Genomic DNA, 19,617 nt, shown 5'->3' with positions numbered 1-19,617 from the left:
AATGGGAAACTCTGGTTAGTTTAAAAGCAGAAACAAATGCTTCTACTTAGTTTAAAAGAGATGCTCTGGTTAGTTTAAAAGCAGAAACGGATATTTCTCATCCTTGCAGCCATACCAGAGGAGATAGGGGAAGGGTGAAGTGCATGAACATGGGGCTTCTTGATGTAGCACTAAAACATTGTTCAACATTTCCTCTGAACCAGCCCGAAGAACTGGAAATGGCTTAGATATTGACTACATGATTAAGTGCCTTTTCTCAAGTTTTTCCCTTCCCATACCATTATGTTGACACTGCATGCCAGAGTAACATGAGAATGTCAATATATGCAATCCTGTTGGGCGAGAAGCCCTGTGAAGGGCAGATCTATTCCTGCAACCTCTCCATTAACTTGTCTCCCTGGGTCAGTTGCCTTACATTGTAATTCTTACCTTAAGCTTTGAATTTTTTTCAGAAACAGTAGTAACTCTTTGTTTATTCTTTCATGCTTATCACCCAACAAAATGATAAAGAATAGAACTGTCATCAAACCATAAAAAAAGCACTCCAAGTCAGATGAAAGAGACTATAAGAAGTAATCACTATAAAAAGCTACAGGCCGGGTAAAATGAAATATGAAAAGTGCAAGTATAACTATATCTGCCTTGCAGGAATAATTGGTGGGTGCAGAGAGACAGGGTGTAATTGTACGTCTACCTAGGAGGGATGTGATGTGCCAGGATGCCTTGCAAGTCTCCAGTCCTGTGACAATGTGCAGATATACTTCAAGTGTACCCTATGTGACAAATGTAAACTGATTTCATATTGGTTGAACTGTCATGACCCGCCAACTAAGGGAACTTAAGGCTGTGAAGGAATGTGGGAACTTTATGCCCAGGCAAAAACTAAAATTCCCAGAGTTCTCTGAGGAGTCAAAGCAGTTTAGGTCTATAGTATACAAATGCACTTGCCCTGCAGTTGCACCACGGGGTTGCTTGGGGCAGCTGTGCACATCTGATGGCTGACCAACCCATGTGCCCTGTGGTCCTAGCAAACCAAACTGCTTTGTATCTGCCGGAGTGAGTTCCCATTGTGTTTTCTTGGCCTTTGTCCCCTTCTCCAGAGTTCAAGAAGTTCCTGCTCTACGCCCGCCAGATGGAGATTCGAGGAGTTGACATTGACAACCCTTACTACAACTATATCAACTCCTTCACTGTGCCTGACATTGACAATGTCACTGTAGTTGACTATGACGCCATGGAGCAGCGGATCTACTGGTCGGATGTCCGCACGCAAACCATCAAGCGGGCTTTCATCAATGGAACAGGCGTGGAAACGGTTGTGTCTGCAGGTGAGAAAACTACCTGTTGCTCCTTTGTCGCTCTCTGCCCTCTCCTCTCCGCAGCTTCTCCTCACTCCATGCTGCACTTTGACGTGGCTCTGTCCAACTTCGGTAGGATGCACAGCTTTTTCCCAATGAAAGTCAATGGCCCTATAAGCTTTTTCTCCTGTGCTAAATGAACCTAAAGTTCCTGCAGCTTTTCAGGAGTACATTAGAACAGCTTCTCTCAGCCTGACACCCTCAGGCTGAGGGAGGCGTTGGGACTACAACTCCCAGCATCCCCCAGCCAGATGCTAGGAGCTGTTGTCTGGAGGGGGCCAGTTTGGGGACAGCTGCTCTAGAGGCATATTCCTTCTCTCTCTCTCTCTCTCTCTCTTACTCTGGGCTCCCCACATTTGACAGATTCCCCATCCTGATTGCCTTGCAGACCTACCCAATGCCCATGGACTCGCTGTGGACTGGATCTCCAGGAACCTTTTCTGGACAAGCTATGATGCCAACAAGAAGCAGATCAATGTGGCCCGGCTAGATGGCTCATTTAAGAATGCTGTGATTCAGGGACTGGACAAGCCTCATTGCTTGGTTGTACATCCTCTCAAAGGGTGAGTCTGGTGCAACATGGGTTACTGAAGAAATTTGACAATGGAGACCATGCGGGTGGAGCATGGGTGATTGTGAGGAGCAGGCTGGAAGCTTTCACTTCTGTTTAGCGGATTTACACGATGATTAATCTTAACAACGGTTTATTGCAGGGGTGTCAAACCTCTTTCGGGCTGAAGGCCAAATTCAATTTTGGAGAAGCTCTCGGGGGCCACATTCCAGTGGTGGTGGTGGAGGGGGGGCCTGAAAGCAAAATGGGGCAGAGCCAAAATACCAACTTATTTTAGATTAAAGCTCTTACTGCCAGTAACTAAGCCATAGGAGAGGCATTTCAGTCTGTTAGAATGAGGAAAGATGTCCAAAACCAGTAAACCACCAAATGATGGGCAGTCGAGGGCAAGAGGCAGGGGCATGGAACCTTGGAGGGCCAGATGTGGCCTGCGGGCCTGAGGTTCTGCACCTCCGGTTTATTGAAACAAACCAATTTTCATCCATCAAGGTTTGAAGTTGGCTCGTTTCACTAAACCATAGTTATGACTCACTGCATTTTGGGTCCGAAAATAACACCAAATTGCAGTGTTAAAAACAGAAACAAACGCTTCCTATCTCCTCCTGGCAGCTGTGTCAAAGGAGAAGGAGGGGATGCTTTCCTAGGCTCATTGACATAGTAATAAACTGTTGTTGCCTGTCTTATCTTAGAAGACGCACAGTACCCAAATAGAGCAGTGTCCATACAATAAAACATATACTACATACTTGGCATTTTTGTATGGACAGGCATCTTCCCTCGACTTTACAATGTTATGCCACTTTTCTGAGAAAGATCTATATCAGCAGACGCCACAGTTTGTGCTTGTGTTCTTAGGAGATAGTTGCTGCGTCCTATCTTAAGCGCTTCTTTGGAGGCACACTAAGGCCTTGGCTCAGTGGTTCCCAAACTTTTTCAGGTCACCGCCCCCTTGGTTCCACAGACTCATGCCCAGTGCCCCCTACCCTACCCTATAAAAGTCATTCTTCAGAATAGCAGTTTTCAACGACCCACTAAGGAAGATAAGAACAATAAAGTTCAAAACAGTAACAATTAATTGAATATTTATTCAAAATCCAATTACATTTTTTTAGTTTATTCAATTAAACTTAATTGGTGAACGTGAACCAGTGATATCATCTTTTCAAGCTCTGATAGTCATTTAGCAAGTATATTAGATATCACATTTAGTAACTAGGTTAGGTTGGATTTAATTTGATTTATTGCATTTATATACCGCCCCATAGCCGAAGCTCTCTGGACAGTAGAGTACCTCACTATTCTTAATGTGATGGATGGGCTTGATGAAGTGATACCAGTTTCCCAATGTCTGGTTTAAAGTCACTTAACATGAGTCTTAAATCACCATGTTTAATAATGTGTTTTGCAGCCGGCATGGAAGGACACACCAAGCAGTGTATGTCTCTTCATCTGTCAGGGATACTTTAGGGTAGATTCCTGCATTGAGCAGGGGGTTGGACTCGATGGCCTTGTAGGTCCCTTCCAACTCTACTATTCTATGATTCCATGATTAGTGTTTTGGTGCTTTTGAAACATTTCAATTCACTATTAAAAGGACTCTTCTTAAATGTTATTAATACATGTGTGCATTCTTCCCCTATATGGCTTGGGACCAAACTACCTTCTCCCATAAAAATATCCCTGGGTTTTAAGACCTTTTGGAGAGGTGCTGCTCGGAAAAGACCACCTCGAGTGCCCTCCTGCCACCCCCTTGCCTATTAACGCCCCCCTAAGCAATCCCACCGACCCCAAGGGGGCAGTACCGCCCACTTTGGGAACCACTGCCTTAGCTAGACGGGGCTTTATCCTGGGGCGATGCCCGGGATCGTCCTTCTGTGTCCACATGACGCACAGGGGATCCTGGGATCAGGGAGGTTGATCCCTCCCTTGCCCCAGGATCTTGCCTTCCACTTTAGGCCTGTTTTTTCCGCGGTCTTGGGCTGAGCCTGGGACCGTGGAACGTGTGACCAGGCGTCACGGTTTGTCCTGGCTCCTCACAGTTCCTCGTGAGGAGCCGGGACCTGCACACAGGGTGCTCAGCTCCTCAGGAGCTCTGCACCCATCAGGGGTGGGGTGGGGTGAGTGGGGATTTTTTTTTTTTTTTTTTAAAAAGGACTTCCCTTTTGCACACAAGCAGTCGTGCGCTCCTGTCTCTTTACAAAAAGTAAATGGTGGGCGCGACGCCTCTTGCTCTGAGATCGTCGCACGCCATGTGTGAACAGAGGGGGTGATCTTGCAATAAAAATATTGCGGAATCTTCACCCCTCCGTCCCGTTAGACCGCTAGGTCTAGCTGAGGCCTAAGACTTGTGATTGAGTTATTGTTCTTTTGGTATCCTTTTTTTAAAAAAAGAGTTTTGATCTGGCAGCTCAGGCAGGTCACTGTGTCGGAATGGACTGAATAGAACCCAAGGGGCCGACCTAAGCGGATTTACCTCATGTCTAAGCCCCTTAAACCGCTCTCCGGCATTCAGGGAAAGGTATTTCCTTCCTTTGCCCCCAATCTGTTCATAGCCCGATGATAACGGCAGTAATCGCCTTGAAAGGGCCCCACTCAGATTTTTGACTCCCTTTCGTGTTACAAATCCTCTTTCTGAAGGGCGGAGAGTAGGCCTGGAATCCGAGAGAGTAGGCCTGGAACGTGAAGAAAAGATATGTTGAGGTGTGTGGGGATATTTGTGTGTGTGCTTAAGCGCACCAGCTGGTTTATCGCGGATTACTTGGCAAGGTATAAACCTTCTTGAGTTGGCAGGAGGCTGCTCCTCTTGACGGAGCCTGCAAATTCACAGTAATCATCTTGGGCATTGCTATAGAGCTTTGCTTGCCTCTTAGCATGTATGTGGGGAGGGCACTGCTATGCTTCACCTCTCCTCCACTTACTGATAACTCTCCTGTTAATGTCTCCCCTTCCTGGTTGTACTTGACCCATGTTTTTCCTCTCCAAGTGAACTCTTATTATTATTATTATTTATTTATATAGCACCATCAATGTACATGGTGCTGTACAGAGTAAAACAGTAAATAGCAAGACCCTGCCGCATAGGCTTACAATCTAATAAAATCATAGTAAAACAATAAGGAGGGGAAGAGAATGCAAACAGGTACAGGGTAGGGTAAGCAGGCACAGGGTAGGGTAAAACTAACAGTAGAAAGTAACAGTAGAAGTCTGCACAACATCAAGTTTTAAAAGCTTTAGGAAAAAGAAAAGTTTTTAGTTGAGCTTTAAAAGCTGCGGTTGAACTTGTAGTTCTCAAATGTTCTGGAAGATCGTTCCAGGCGTAAGGGGCAGCAGACGAAAATGGACGAAGCCGAGCAAGGGAAGTAGAGGCCCTTGGGCAGGCGAGAAACATGGCATCAGAGGAGCGAAGAGCACGAGCGGGGCAATAGTGTGAGATGAGAGAGGAGAGATAGGAAGGAGCTAGACCGTGAAAAGCTTTGAAGGTTAACAGGAGAAGTTTATATTGGATTCTGAAGTGAATTGGAAGCCAATGAAGAGATTTCAGAAGCGGAGTAACATGGTCGGAGCGGCGAGCCAAGAAGATGATCTTTGCGGCAGAGTGGTGAACAGAAACCAACGGACTGATGTGAGAAGAAGGAAGGCCAGAGAGAAGAAGGTTGCAGTAGTCCAACCGTGAAATAACCAGTGCATGAACAAGTGTCTTGGCAGAAGAGACAGACAAAAATGATCGAATCCTGGCAATATTATACAGGAAGAAACGACAGGATTTAGCTACTGCCTCAATATGAGGAATAAAGGAGAACGAGGAGTCGAAGATAAAGCCAAGGCTACGAGCTTCCTTGACCGGAGTAAGCGTGACATCGTTGACAGTAAGAGAGAATGAGAGATGAGGAGAAGGTTTAGGAGGAAAAACAAGCAATTCAGTCTTTGCCATGTTAAGCTTCAAGCGACGATGAAGCAGCCAAGCTGAGATATCTGAAAGACATGCCGAGATACGATCGTGAACATCAGGAGAAAGTTCCGGAGATGACAGATATAGTTGTGTATCATCGGCGTACAGATGATATTGGAGGCCATGAGATTGAATAAGCTTGCCCAAGGGCAACATGTATAAGGAAAACAACAACGGGCCAAGCACCGAGCCTTGCGGAACCCCTACTGAAAGGGGAAAGGAGGAAGACGAGCTGCCATGAACTCTCAGATGAACTCTGAGGCCTCAGCTAGACCTACCTGATCTAGTGCGACAGAGGAGTGAGGATCTCGCAATATTTTTATTGCGACATCTCCCCCTCTGTTTACACGTGGCGCGCGATGACCTCGGAGGGAGAGGACGTCGTGGCCGCCATTTTCCCCCCTTATAGGAACAAAGTGCATGAATGCTCGTGTGCAAAAGGTAGGTTTTTTTTATTTTTAAATTAATTTCCCTGCTCCTCCCACCCCACCCCTGATGGGCACAGAGCTTCTGAGGAGCTCTGCGTCCCGTGTGGGGGTCCTGGCTCCTCGTGAGGAACCGCGACAAACTGCAACGCCTGCACACATGTCCCACAGTCTTGGAATCATCCCGAGACTGTGGAACGAGTGGGCATGAATGGGGGGGGGGTCTCTATCCTAGGACAAGGGAGGGATAATCCCTCCCTGATCCCAGGATCCCCTGTGCGTCATGTGGGATGCACAGGGACGATCCTGAAGATAGCCTTGGGATTTCGCCCTGTCTAGCTATGGCCTGAGACTGGAAAAAGCATCTCAGGAAGGAGGGGCATTTGCTGGGGATAATTAGCCAGTGTGGGAAGGGTTAAGCATTGCACCAACTTTCTGCATGTCTTCTTCTTTTTTTTTTAACAGGAAACTCTATTGGACAGACGGGGACAATATCAGCATTGCCAACATGGACGGCAACAACCGGAGCCTGCTCTTCACGAACCAAAAGGGCCCTGTTGGTATGGAGTCCGCCTCACCCCTGTTGTACGCACCAGTATCCCCAGGGCCGGATTCAGGCCAGCTGATGCCCTAAGCACAGCCCAGTAACGGTGCCCCCTTGGCCCTTCCATTGCTTAGTCAGCAAGACATTAAGACTCAATAACTGCTGAAGGTGAAATAAGACGTTAAAAACTCAGTTTTCTTCAAGGCCATCCCCCACGCCGGAACACACAACTATATTAAATATAAACTGCTTTTTATTATAGTTATTTAACACTAAATAGCAGCAAGCAACATAAGCCAATTACTTACTTATAACTAGGGCAACAGAAAAAAAAAATACAAGTTTTCATCACTGTTTCATGCATTTTTTAATAAAAAAGGGAAAGAATGCAAATGCAAACATTTATCGAAAACGATTTTTAATCTGGAATTCCTTAAAAAACTATGGCTACAGCTATGGTACTGGTACTCTGTCATGCCCCCTTCCCTTGGTGCCCTCAGCCGAGCTTATATTGCTTAAAGGTTAATCCAGGGCTGATTATCCCTATGAACTTTAAGAGAGGTCAAGACCTTAGATTCTCAGTGCTCCTCTGTACTTGGTAGAGGCAGGAAGCACGACTCACTGGCCCTCGTCAGCCAGGGCGGTGTCCCTTTGGATGCTGTGGCTCTTGGCTCATTTGTGAGTCCAGGGTTGTTTGTGATGATTGCAGCAGCCCTGGCTCCATTCTCCAAAACTTTTGTTATTATTATTATTATTTATTTATTTATTTATTTATTTATTTATTTATATAGCACCATCAATGTACATGGTGCTGTACAGATTACACAGTAAATAGCAAGACCCTGGCGCATAGGCTTACAATCTAATAAAGTTGTAGTAAACAATAAGGAGGGAAAGAGAATGCAAACAGGCACAGGGAAGTGGAAACAGGCACCGGGTAGGGTGAAGCTAAACAGTATAGAGTCAGAACAAACTCAATATTTAAAAGCTATAGGGAAAAGAAAGGTTTTTAGCTGAGGTTTAAAAGCTGTGATTGAGTTGGTAGTTCTCAAGTGTTCTGGAAGAGCGTTCCAGGCGTAAGGGGCAGCAGAAGAAAAAGGACGAAGCCGAGGAAGGGAAGTGGAGGTCCTTGGGCAGGCGAGAAGCATGGCATCAGAGGAGCGGAGAGCACGAGCGGGACAATAGTGTGAGATGAGAGAGGAGAGGTAGGCAGGAGCTAGACCGTGAAAAGCTTTGAAGGTCAACAGGAGAAGTTTATATTGGATTCTGGAGTGAATTGGAAGCCAATGAAGAGATTTCAGAAGTGGCTTTAATCCCCTCCCCAGCTGTAGCAAAAACCACCTTCCTCCATAAATGCCCCTTTTCTGTATAACTGTCCCCCTTTTCATATGGTCACCCTACCTTCCACCAACATGGAGAGGACTGCGACTGGCACAGCCGGAAAGCACACCTACGCACTCATCAGCTTTTCAGGCTGAACAATGCGTGCAGTCCTTGCCCATTCAGAAGACTGCGTTTAACACCCACAGGTGTCTCCATGCTATGGAATCATTATTCTCTCGTACCAGGGCTCTCCATCGACTACAAGGAAAGCAAGCTGTACTGGATCAGCTCCGGCAATAGTACCATCAATCGGTGCAACTTGGATGGCAGCGGTTTGGAGGTGTTAGAGGCCATGAAGAGCCAGCTGGGCAAGGCCACGGCGTTGGCGATCATGGGTAAGAGCTACTGTCTTGGGCAAGGAGCTACGTGAACAGTCCTGCCATGGCCTGGTCAGCAAGGATGGCGAGAGAATTGTACACAGGCACCTAATCTGTGTGCCTCTTTCTATTGGGGTGTTTTGTTTTTAGGGAGCCTGTTTTTAGGGAGCGGGGGAGTGCAATGAAGGTGCACCGTCCAGATACTTTCACTTTTTTTAGCAATTTCCTAGCAAAATTTTACTGCTTGGAAATGCAACTTTACCACCTAAGCATTAGCCAAAGGTTTGGACTAAGAACGTAAGAAGTGCCTTCCTAGATCAGATCAAAGGTCTATCTTCTACATCAGTATTCCAAGATTGGAGAACCTATCCCACCTCTACCCCCCTGATCATCCCTGACAGTTGGTCACGCTGGCTGCGGCTGATGGGAGCTAAAGTCCAACACCATTTGGAGGGCCAGAGGTTCCCCACATCTGCAGTATTCATTGTTTTTGCAAAGAACTTGAATTTGCATAGACTGTCTTCTGCATCTTAAAGTGATACACCTTAATTTCACCCCTCAGGTTCTATAATTAGAAAGGAATTTACAGGCCAGGTTAAGGCCTTGGTTCACATAATTAAATCTTTGTGTTAGTTCTCATTATATAATTTGAGGGAAGAAAGGTGTATCCAGGTTGATTTGTCTTAAAATTCAAACAATTGCCCTTACTTATATGCATGATTGCTGCTGTTCAGTCCATTTCACCATCTAATAAAATGGGTTATAGTTTATGAAAACTTGTTCTCTTAAAATAAAATGTCTTTAAGGTGCTAAAAAATGTCTTTCAGGTGCTACAAAAGACCAAATATTTTCTGACTTCTAAGATATCCAAGCATAAACCAACATGGCTCTGAAATTTACATTTTCCTAATTGGTAGTTTTACAACTTTCTTGTTGAGTTTTATCATGGAAGCACATATTTAGCCTTTTGTTGTTGTTTTAAAGAGGCAAACACCACTAAGGATTAATCCTTTCCCCCTGCAAAAGATTTAGGAAGCTGCTGTAATAGAGCCTGCGATTTAAGGGATCTTTGTTTAATTCTTAGCGAGTTTTACTGCCATTCCCCTATAGTGCAATATTGAAATCGACTAAGCATTAACCAAAGGTTTGGACTAAGAACATAAGAAGTCCCTTGTTGGAGCAGACCAAAGATCCATCTCAGCCATCCCCAACCTGGTGCCCACAGATGTTTTGGACTTCAACTCCCATCAGCCCCAGCCAATACAACCAGTGCTCAGGAATGCTGGAAGTTGTAGTCCAACACATCTGGAGGGCACTAGGTTGTGGAAGGCTAGTCTGTCTAGGCCAGTTTTCCAGAAGCAGGGAACCTGTGTCCCTCCATATGTTAGACTACAACTCCAATCATTTCTGACAATTAGTCATGCTGATGGGAGCTGGAGTCAAACAACATCTGGAGGGCCAGAGGTTCCACACTCCTGTTTCCCTTGCAGAAGCCTCTAAATGCTCCGGCCACGCGCAAGCCACCCATGAAAGTCATAGCCAAGAATGTTATTATACAACTGCAAACATCAATCAGTTAAGCAGCTGCACTAACCATTTAAAGTCTTCTTTGTTGACTGAAAAATGTTAATCTGGCAACACTTTTTAGAACATAAGAAGAGCCCTGCTGGATCAGAGTCCAGAGTCCATCTAGTCCAGCACTCTGTTCACACAGTGGCCTGGTTCAGACAACACGCTAAACCATGCTGTAAGCAGCATGGTTTAGCGTGTTATCTGAACCAGGCCAGTGGCCAACCAGCTGTCAGACAGGGACCCACAAAGCAGAACATGGTACAACAGCACCCAAACAAAATGCTAATGATTTTTTTATACATATTAGTACTCCAAAACAAACTGTAGATGGTAGGCACCGTCTAAGCAAAGCCCCACCCCACTTCTCTTCCACACAGGACAGAATGCGTCTCCTAAGAGGGTCCTGCATGCTAGGACATATGCGTGCATCTAAATTCTAAAATGGGTGGGGAACTTGTGACCCTCTAGTCTAGGCGTTTTGGCCTACAACTCAGTATAGCCCATGGTGGGAGATGATGGAACTTGTAGGCCAAAACATCTGGAGGGCTACAAGTTGCCCACCCCATTCTGAAAACAGAGTTGGATCTTGATTTATACTTAGAGTAGACCCATTGGAATCAATGTTATTTGGGTTAGTCATGACTTGTCTTAAGTCCCATTGATTTCAATGGGTCTACTCTAAGTCTGTATTCAATGCAAGAAAAGTATGTTTTTCCCCTTCAGAATTATTGTTTTGGTCATAAAATTTCATTGCTTGGGTAGCAGCTGTAATTCTTTGTTCCCAGGATCTGGTATTCTGAGTTGAATTGTCTCTGTTCAACTCAAAAGCGGTTCAGCTCTGAGTTCTGCTAAAGGGTAAAGAGTTTCTCTTTAGCTATCATTTATTCATTTATTTTATTTGCGTCATTTGTAAACCATCCAACTAATAATATCCTCTGGGTGATTAACAATAAAAGTTTTAAAAACATAAAAGCAATCAACAGGAGCCCAAAAAGTCCCATAGAAGAAAAGAATTCATGCACAAAACTAAAAATAAAGATTGCAACAACCAAACATAGAAGCAGTGGAGCTGAAAACACCATCTTAAAATGCCCGAGAGAATAAAAAGTTCTTCGTGTTACGATGTTGAAAAAAAACATAACATGGGGGCCAAGTGAGACTTTCTGGACAAGGCGTTCCATGAAGGTCTAGCCTTCATGAATTGCTCTAATGTTTTGTAGTCCCAGCTTTGATAGACTGGTCATCTTAGCACTACGTCTTACTGTTTGAGTTATACACTGATCCGAAATGAAAGTAAGTGTCCTGTTTCTCAAAAAGCTCCTGCCATCCTGAGAGACAACAATGAGGCCTGCTAAGTAATCCACAAAGCTTTATTCAAGCAATAAACATCTCTTCCCACCTGAAGGAGAGTCTAATCTCTTGGAACTTTCCCCTAGGCAAAACTATGCCAACTAAGCGAGACCATTGTCCTTTCAAGAAGAATGGAAAGCCCTTTCCCAAGAAGCGTTAACTTCAGAGAGACTAGTTTATTTTTATTTATTTATTTATTTAAGGATTTTTATGCCGCCATTCAGCCAAAAAAGGCTCTCACGGCGGCTTACAAAGGTATTTCTTGACAGTCCCTGCCCACAGGCTTACAATCTAAAAGACATGACACAAAAGGAAAGGGGATTGGGAGGGAGGAGGAGGAGGGGGGGAAGGAAAGCAAATTCAGGCACTACAATCTTAGTTGGAAAGTTCAGCAGTTACAGGGGACAGCAGGAGGGAGGGGGCTCTCAGCTGGAGCTGGACCCAGGCACGGGGGAGAGGTGCCTGGCTGCTGCTTCCTCCCTCACTGGTGGCCTCTCCAGAGACAGTTGACAGCAGGAGGGAGGGGGCTCTCAGCTGGAGCTGGACCCAGGCACGGTGGAGAGGTGCCTGGCTGCTGCTTCCTCCCTCACTGGTGGCCTCTCCTCTCTCTCTAGTTCTGAGGCGGCTCCTGACGCGATGCGAGCCGGGCCGAGTTTCCTTTCGCTCTGCCCATTTTAGTCTGCAGCATACTCTAGGATCGGCTAACTTGTTGGTTCTTTCTCCTTGCCCTTGACGAGATAAGCACTGACAGGTTATGGAAGACGCAGCTCAGCTGTGGAGTCACAGTGCCTGTGGTTCCTGTGTCAAGCCTCTCTTTTCAGCTTCAGTCCCATATCTGTAAAATGGGTATAACACACTTTGTTCACAGGATTACTGTGAGAATGTGAGATAGAATCATAGAATAGTAGAGTTGGAAGGGGCCTATAAGGCCATCGAGTCCAACCCCCTGCTCAATGTGATATGTGTGTGTGTGTTGGTTTGTGTCTGTGAGAGATGTTTTTCAATTGCTGGTTCCTAGATGATGTTACATAACTTTCCTTGCCTCGTGTACATAAGCATGCCTTTTTCTCCCAGGCGATAAGCTGTGGTGGGCTGACCAGGCCTCAGAAAAAATGGGCACCTGCAACAAGAAAGACGGGTCGGCAGCTGTAGTCCTGCGCAACAGCACCACACTAGTCATGCACATGAAGATCTATGAAGAGAGCATCCAGCAACATGGTGAGACACCAGTCCTAATCAGCTGCGCTCGGGGCATGGGGAGGGCCTGAAGACGCATCCGGGGAAAATGTGCGAATTGGTCAGGTTCACAGTGGTTTACCTCCTGGATCAGGAAGCAGGGAATTATGGGTGGAACCCTTAAGTCCACATGCTATATGAGAGCCAGTGTGGTGTAGTGGCTAGGGTGTCGTACTGGGAGTCGGGAGATCCGGGTTCTAGTCCCCACTCGGCCATGGAAACCCACTGGGTGACTTTGGGCCAGTCACAGACTCTCAGCCCAACCCACTTCACAGGGTTGTTGTGAGGATAAAGTGGAGAGGAGGAGGATTATGTATGCTGCCTTGGGTTCCTTGCAGGAAAAATGGTGGGATATAAATGCAATAATAAAATAATAAATAAAGGATGATGTCAACCTGCTTGCAGACTCTTAGGAAGCCAAGTGTTGGGATTTGGAAGTGGTTCAGCTACCTTAACGATCCACTGTTCAGCTTGAGGCTCATGGTACACCTCTTTTCCCGACATCACGCTGTCCCTTGCTCTATACACCCATCTGATTGACAGGTGTGTTGATCCCCTAACTGAGCAAACCTGAACCCGGTCTCTCTCTGGCTCTGCATAGCAATGCCCATTTAATTTCATGATTGCACCATTTAATCCCATGATTACACCGTTGCAGGTACCAACCCCTGCAGTGTGAAGAATGGCGACTGTTCCCAGCTCTGCCTCCCAACCTCGGAGACGACTCGTTCCTGCATGTGTACGGCTGGCTACAGCCTGAGGAGTGGGCAGCAGTCCTGTGAAGGTGAGCAGTTGTCAGCAGGCTCCTATAATGTGTTTTGTGGAGTGTAGCCCTGCTGCCTCTCTTAAATCCCACTTCCTGGGAACTGCGCCGGCCTGCATGTCTGAGAGATGTGGCACAGCTCCCCCTGGTGGCTGCTGATTATCCAGCGCAGTTGGCAAGTTATAAATGTCTTGGTTTGCCCCGATTTCTTACAGAGTGATCCATAGATCATGCAGCAGCAAAACTGGACTTAACGTCCTATATCAGGGTGGACAACATGTTGCCCTCCAGATGTTGTTGGACTCCAACACCCTTTACCCCGCACCCCTGGCTATGCTGGCTAGGGCTGATAGGAGTTGTAGTCCATCAAAATCTGAAAGGCCACCCCTGCCGTATAGCAGTACAGAACTGCTGGGCTGGAAAATGCTAGGCAGCACCTTTTGAGATCCCCTTGTCCCAGTATTCCCTAACTTCCGACAAAGAGTGACTAGGACTGCATCCATTCACACGAAGGCAAATGGACTAGGTGTCCTCAGGCCCCATCTCTCTGCAAGGAGGCTCTCTGAAGATAGTCCAGGGTTCTCTTCTGCTCTGCCTTCTCTGAAGAAGTAGATTTCCTCTGTAGCTTGGAGAGAGGCACCCTGGGAAGGTGTTGATGTGCCCAACTTGGGTAACGTTCACAGAGCCACTTCACTTATAGAGGATACACAAGTGGGACATGCAACAGAATGTCAAGGCAGTAAGCCTGTGTGCACCAGTTGCTGGGGAACATGGGTGGGAGGATGCTGTTGCACCATGTCCTGCTTGTTCATCCCTGGCCAATGGCTGGTTGGCCCCTGTGTGAACAGAGTGCTGGATGTCCTGAGCAAGTGGCTTTGCAACCAGCCACTTTTTAACTTATCTACATGGGCTGTGTGCCCAGACTGGTACCAGCCAGATACCAGCAAATGAAGAGATAACACTTAATTTGTATTTCTCACACAGTTCAAAACATAAAGAAACAGAACAGTCTTCCTGTGCTTACGCCGAAGTCAAAGCCAGTCCATAAATCCATGCAGTTGTCATAAAGGGTCCGGGAGAGAGGGTCACGAAAGTCCACAAAGCCAGTCCGAGTTCCAAAGGGCAGGAGAGAGTCACAGAGTCCAAGAAGTCCGTAGTCCAACCGGTATAGCAGAAACACGACAAGGCCAAGGTTTCAAGGTCCAGAGCTTTCTCAGGCAAACCAGATTAAGTCTGACAAGATCCTGGCCTGCGCACTGTTACTTAAATACCCAAGCCCCAAATCACAGCTGTTCCCTGTTTATCTGGCATTTAGTAGCAATACGCTTGGATCTGCGTAACGCCTCCTTCTCCGCCCTTTGTTGTTTGAACGATGGCACCGGTAAGATGTCTGTTTGCTCTTCCTCTAAGGCTGAGCTGGAGGGAGCCTCTGCTGGCTGCTGCCCAGCCATGCTGGTACTGGGTCCAGCCTGCGGCTCTTCATCCCCAGACTCCTCATCGTCAGATACCTCACAGCTTCTAACACTGGACTAGATGGACCCTTGGTCTGATCCAGCAGGGCACATCTTATGTTCTTATGTTAATAAGAATACAGATGGGGTGGGTGAGTGCCCCTGTTCAGGGTTGAACCAGTGAGCCATGCTTTCCTTCTCAATATTCCATCCCTATCCCGATTTTCCTTTTCCAGCTGACATTCAACATTCCATGGCTACTGAGCATGCTCAGTCCTCATCAGGCTGTTTCTCCCCCCCATCCCCATTAATTTATTGGATTTTATGCTTTGGATAAACAAAACCAAATCTATCATCAATATAACAGTGCCGTTGAAATATACGTTTAAAAATTCATAGTCAATATAACAAGGCCTAGTCCTTTGGCACTTGTGCTGTGTCGGACCATTGGTCTGCCCAGTTTTGTCTACTCCTGTTTTTGCCAACCTGGGTCCCTCCGGACATTTCACACAATCTCTTCTGTCATTACTGGCCATGGGCCATGGTGTCTGGAGCCGATGTGAGTTGTAGGCCCAAACATATGTAGGGACCCAGATAGGGGAAGGCTGTTCTACTGTGTCCAACCGTGACTCTTCAAATTCTCTGAGCGGTTACCAGAAATACTTCGATTTCCTGTGCTGAGAATTGAACCCGTGACGGTCTGCATGTAAAGTGTGCGCTCTCCCACTGAGCTTGGGCCCTCCATCTCATGTGCCTTGTGCTGAGGCTCCAAGCATGTGACTGTTTCCTTCTTCCATGCAGGTGTTGGCTCTTTCCTCCTCTATTCGGTGCATGAAGGTATCCGGGGCATCCCGTTGGATCCCAGTGACAAGTCTGATGCCCTCGTACCAGTCTCTGGGACTTCATTGGCTGTCGGCATTGACTTCCATGCTGGTAGGTGCTGAACACCTGGAAAAGGAGGTAGCCCCCCCCCTTGGGCATATCAGATAGAGAGTGAGAGAAGGAGCAGCACCCTGGAGATGACTAGGAAGTAGAAGCACCCTGGCTTAGGTGCAGGTTGGAGATGACATCTCCTTTTGCTGCTGAACTCGTTACTCCTGCAGTGTATCCTTAGCTCTGACCTTCAGTGAGCCATGTTGCCCCTTCACCCGCCTTGCCTAGAAGAATGTGGGGAAAAGTTGACTGGGATGGAAATGGGAGCTAATCATCTACATGAGAAGGCACTTGTGATACCAGATATGAAATAGGAGATGAATGTAGAGCAGGGGCATTGGACCGCCAGCCCGAGTGCCAAATTTAGGTCCCCAATCTGGCCTTCTAGGATGCCCTTTCCTGGGCACAAATGGTTTGGCGGTTTCCTGGCTTTTGCATGTTTCTTTCTATTCTAAAAGTTTGAAATGCCTCTCCTAAGGCTTATTTGCTGGCGGTAAAAGCTTTAAGCTGAAATACGCTGGTGTTTTGTGCCCTGCCCCTTTTACCTTCATCCCTGCCCATCACTGGAATGAACCCCTGAGCGCTACTCCGTAATTGAATTTGGCCCTTGGGCTGAAAGCGGTTTGATATCCTTGATGCAGAAGTCTCAGGGTTACAATATATCTTGTATCCTCATGTTTGGAGAGTGATCGTAGAGCAAATCCCACATGAGGAAGCTAGGGTTGTGCATGGGCGAGAACTTGTGAGTTTTGTCTGGAAAGACTCCTCCATGAACCCAGTATCACACCTTTTATTTAAGGGATTGGACCAAAACCAACACACTCTCAGAACCATATGGATGTTGATGACCCAAGTTGAGTTTCAGCCCACTGTTCAGTACAGTATCATTTTCCCAGTGGAGATAAAAGCCCCTGAGATGGATACAATCCTGAGCAGAAAAATAGCCAGAGGGGATGGCTTACAACTATTATGGATACTGGTGCAGAGGGCTATTATTCCCCCAGATGTACATCTCTGAACCTCTTCCTCCTATTCCCCAAATGCATTTCTTTTCCTCTTTCAGAGAACGACACCATCTATTGGGTGGACATGGGCTTGAGCACCATCAGTCGGGCCAAGCGGGACCAGACATGGCGAGAGGATGTGGTGACCAATGGCATTGGCCGTGTGGAAGGCATTGCTGTGGATTGGATTGCAGGTAAGGTGGTGTGGCGTTAGTCTTAGAGACAGGTATGGGGGCCGGGGTGGGAGAGGAATGCCAGCCACCTGCAAGGAGTGGAGAAGGCGCAATTAGCTAAGTCATCATGTGGCACCGCTTCCCCTCCAGGAAACATCTATTGGACAGACCAGGGCTTTGATGTTATCGAGGTGGCCAGGCTCAATGGTTCATTCCGCTATGTGGTGATCTCACAGGGGCTGGACAAGCCACGGGCCATCACAGTGCACCCGGAGAAAGGGTAAGTGGTCAGCTATGATTTCTTGGACCGCAGGGCAAATGATCATGACCAGAAGAGGCTCAGGTTGCATTTCTCTGTGCTGCACTTGGGGGAAAGGAAAGATTCCTGAGTACTGTCTCAAGATCTTCCATGGATATTGGATTCATTTGGTGTGTTCTAAGATCCTTGGGAGCTATAGGAACACATTTCCTAGGATCTTCTAAGGCAGAGGTAGGCAACCTGTTGCCCTCCAGATGCTTTGGACTACAATGCCGATTGTAGGCCTTGCCTCCTGTAGAGAACACAAGCAATAACTTGTTTAATCTCTCTTCTATTCTAGAGACTAATAATTGAAAGCAATGTGAAATAAATAGACTAAAGGGACCCCCACATCCTTTGGGCTCAGAACACAACCCCTTCCGGCACGTAGCCCCCCCAATAGCACCCATTGCTGCCCCTGACTGGGAGAAGGTTTTACATCCTTGCTTTAGACATTGATGAAGAATTCCTTTGGGGAAGTAGTGATGGCCACCAATTTGGATGGCTTTCAAAGGGTGTTGGATACATTCCTGGAGGAGAAGGCTATCAATGGCTCCTAGCCCTGATGGTTATGTGCTGCCTCCAGTATCCGAGGCAGTAAGCCTGTGTGCTGGGGAACATGGGTGGGAGGGTGCTGTTGCACCATGTCCTGCAATGTTGGTCCCTGGTCAACAGCTGGCTGGCCACTGTGTGAACCGAGTGCTGGATGGACCCTCAGTCGGTCAGATGAACCCTTGGTCTGATCCAGCATGGCACTTCTTACGTCCTTATGATAAGTTGTGGATATAATAAAGGCCGTGGGACATGGGGGACAGCAGCGGTCTGCTGCTCCAACTGCTGGTGGACCATTGACATCTGCCACACTCTCCTTCTTCAGCATGGTGGCTGTGGGGGGAAAGAAGGAGTCAGAGCCACAGCCAGAAAGGTCCTCCTGTTTACATAAAAGAGTCTGCAATTTCTTCACTGAGGGGGGAGAGCTCACGAAGGAATGAAACTGATGGTGACAAACTGTCAACTTTGCGGCCATTGCATGTGTGTAAATAGCTTGATTACCCATCACTTGATTACTGAACCCAGGGCGACTTGCAGCTGAATTAGTGTGTTGACTGACCCCACAGAAGAAGAACCGGGCATTTGGGCAATATGGAAGTAGGGCCTGATCGTTGATGGCTCGTTCATACAGCATCACCACTTGACACTGCAGCCATCGAACGATGAACACGGAAGCTGGCTTAGCACAGTGCTTGCAGTGTCGGACTAGTTCAGCTTCCCCCAACCTGGTGCCCGCCACATATTTTGAACTACAACTCCCAGCATTCCTGACCCTTGGCCTTGCTGGCTAGGACTTCTGGGAGCTGAAAGTCCTGTCTGAAACATCTGTTGGAGGGCACCAAATTGGGGAAGGCTGGACCAGAACACTCCCATGAAGTTCAGTGGGTGACACTGGGCCAGGAACTACCTCACAGGGCTATTGTGGGGATAAATGGGGTTGGGAGGAGAATCTTTTGTACTGCCCTGATTTCCTTGGAGGAAGAGGATAGAGATCTAAATAATTACTACTACTACTACTACTACTACTACTACTACTACTAATAATAATAATAATAAGAAGAAGAAGAGGCAGTTGTGAACCAGACCTGTGTTCCACTAAATCAGCGGTTCTCAACCTGTGGGTCGGGACCCCTTTGGGGGTTGAATGACCCTTTCACAGGGGTCGCCTAAGACCATCGGAAAACACATATTTCCGATGGTCTTAGGAAACTGTATTGACTGAACTATGTCAGGTATCATCTTTTGTATTATTAAAGCTACTATGTATTATTTTCATTAGCAAACCATCCCATGACAATGGATCGTGTAGAGAAGAACGAAAATAATTTTATGGTTGGGGGTCACCACAACATGAGGAATTGTATTAAAGGGTCGCGGCATTAGGAAGGTTGAGAACCACTGCACTAAAGACATGTTTCATTTCCTGCTCTGCCACTGACCTCCCTCCTCTCCGTCAGGTATCTATTCTGGACAGAGTGGGGCCAGTACCCCCGCATTGAACGTTCTCGCCTGGACGGGACAGACCGTGTGATCCTCATCAATACCAGCATCAGCTGGCCCAATGGCATCTCAGTTGACTATGAGGTATGGCTCAGAGGCTATATACACTAGTTGCTGGGGATCATGAGTGGGAGGGTGCTGTCGCACCGTGTCCTCCTTGCGGGTCCCTGGTTGACGGCTGGTGGGCCACTGTGTGAACAGAGTGCTGGACCAGATGAACGCTTGGTCTGATCTAGTA

General features: G+C 47.0%; 1 protein-coding gene across 4 annotated transcripts in view; it reads left to right on the top strand.

Moving 5' to 3' along the window:
• The window catches only part of LRP1 (LDL receptor related protein 1), a 360,219-nt gene that overhangs the window by 264,193 nt on the left and 76,409 nt on the right, over positions 1 to 19,617 (top strand). For all 4 annotated transcript variants that reach the window (XM_063119223.1, XM_063119221.1, XM_063119222.1 and 1 more), the window contains 10 exons: positions 1,101 to 1,328; positions 1,747 to 1,921; positions 6,769 to 6,863; positions 8,416 to 8,565; positions 12,544 to 12,687; positions 13,364 to 13,489; positions 15,721 to 15,852; positions 16,916 to 17,050; positions 17,180 to 17,309; positions 19,337 to 19,463. In XM_063119223.1, coding sequence (XP_062975293.1) covers positions 1,101 to 1,328; positions 1,747 to 1,921; positions 6,769 to 6,863; positions 8,416 to 8,565; positions 12,544 to 12,687; positions 13,364 to 13,489; positions 15,721 to 15,852; positions 16,916 to 17,050; positions 17,180 to 17,309; positions 19,337 to 19,463 — 1,442 coding nt within the window. The remainder of the gene's footprint in view (positions 1 to 1,100; positions 1,329 to 1,746; positions 1,922 to 6,768; positions 6,864 to 8,415; positions 8,566 to 12,543; positions 12,688 to 13,363; positions 13,490 to 15,720; positions 15,853 to 16,915; positions 17,051 to 17,179; positions 17,310 to 19,336; positions 19,464 to 19,617) is intronic.

Source organism: Elgaria multicarinata, chromosome 3 (assembly GCF_023053635.1).
Source record: "Elgaria multicarinata webbii isolate HBS135686 ecotype San Diego chromosome 3, rElgMul1.1.pri, whole genome shotgun sequence".
In the NCBI taxonomy this organism is placed as follows: Eukaryota; Metazoa; Chordata; class Lepidosauria; order Squamata; family Anguidae; genus Elgaria; species Elgaria multicarinata.
Note: the sequence above shows the minus strand (reverse complement) of the source record. Positions and strands in the feature narration are given on the sequence as shown.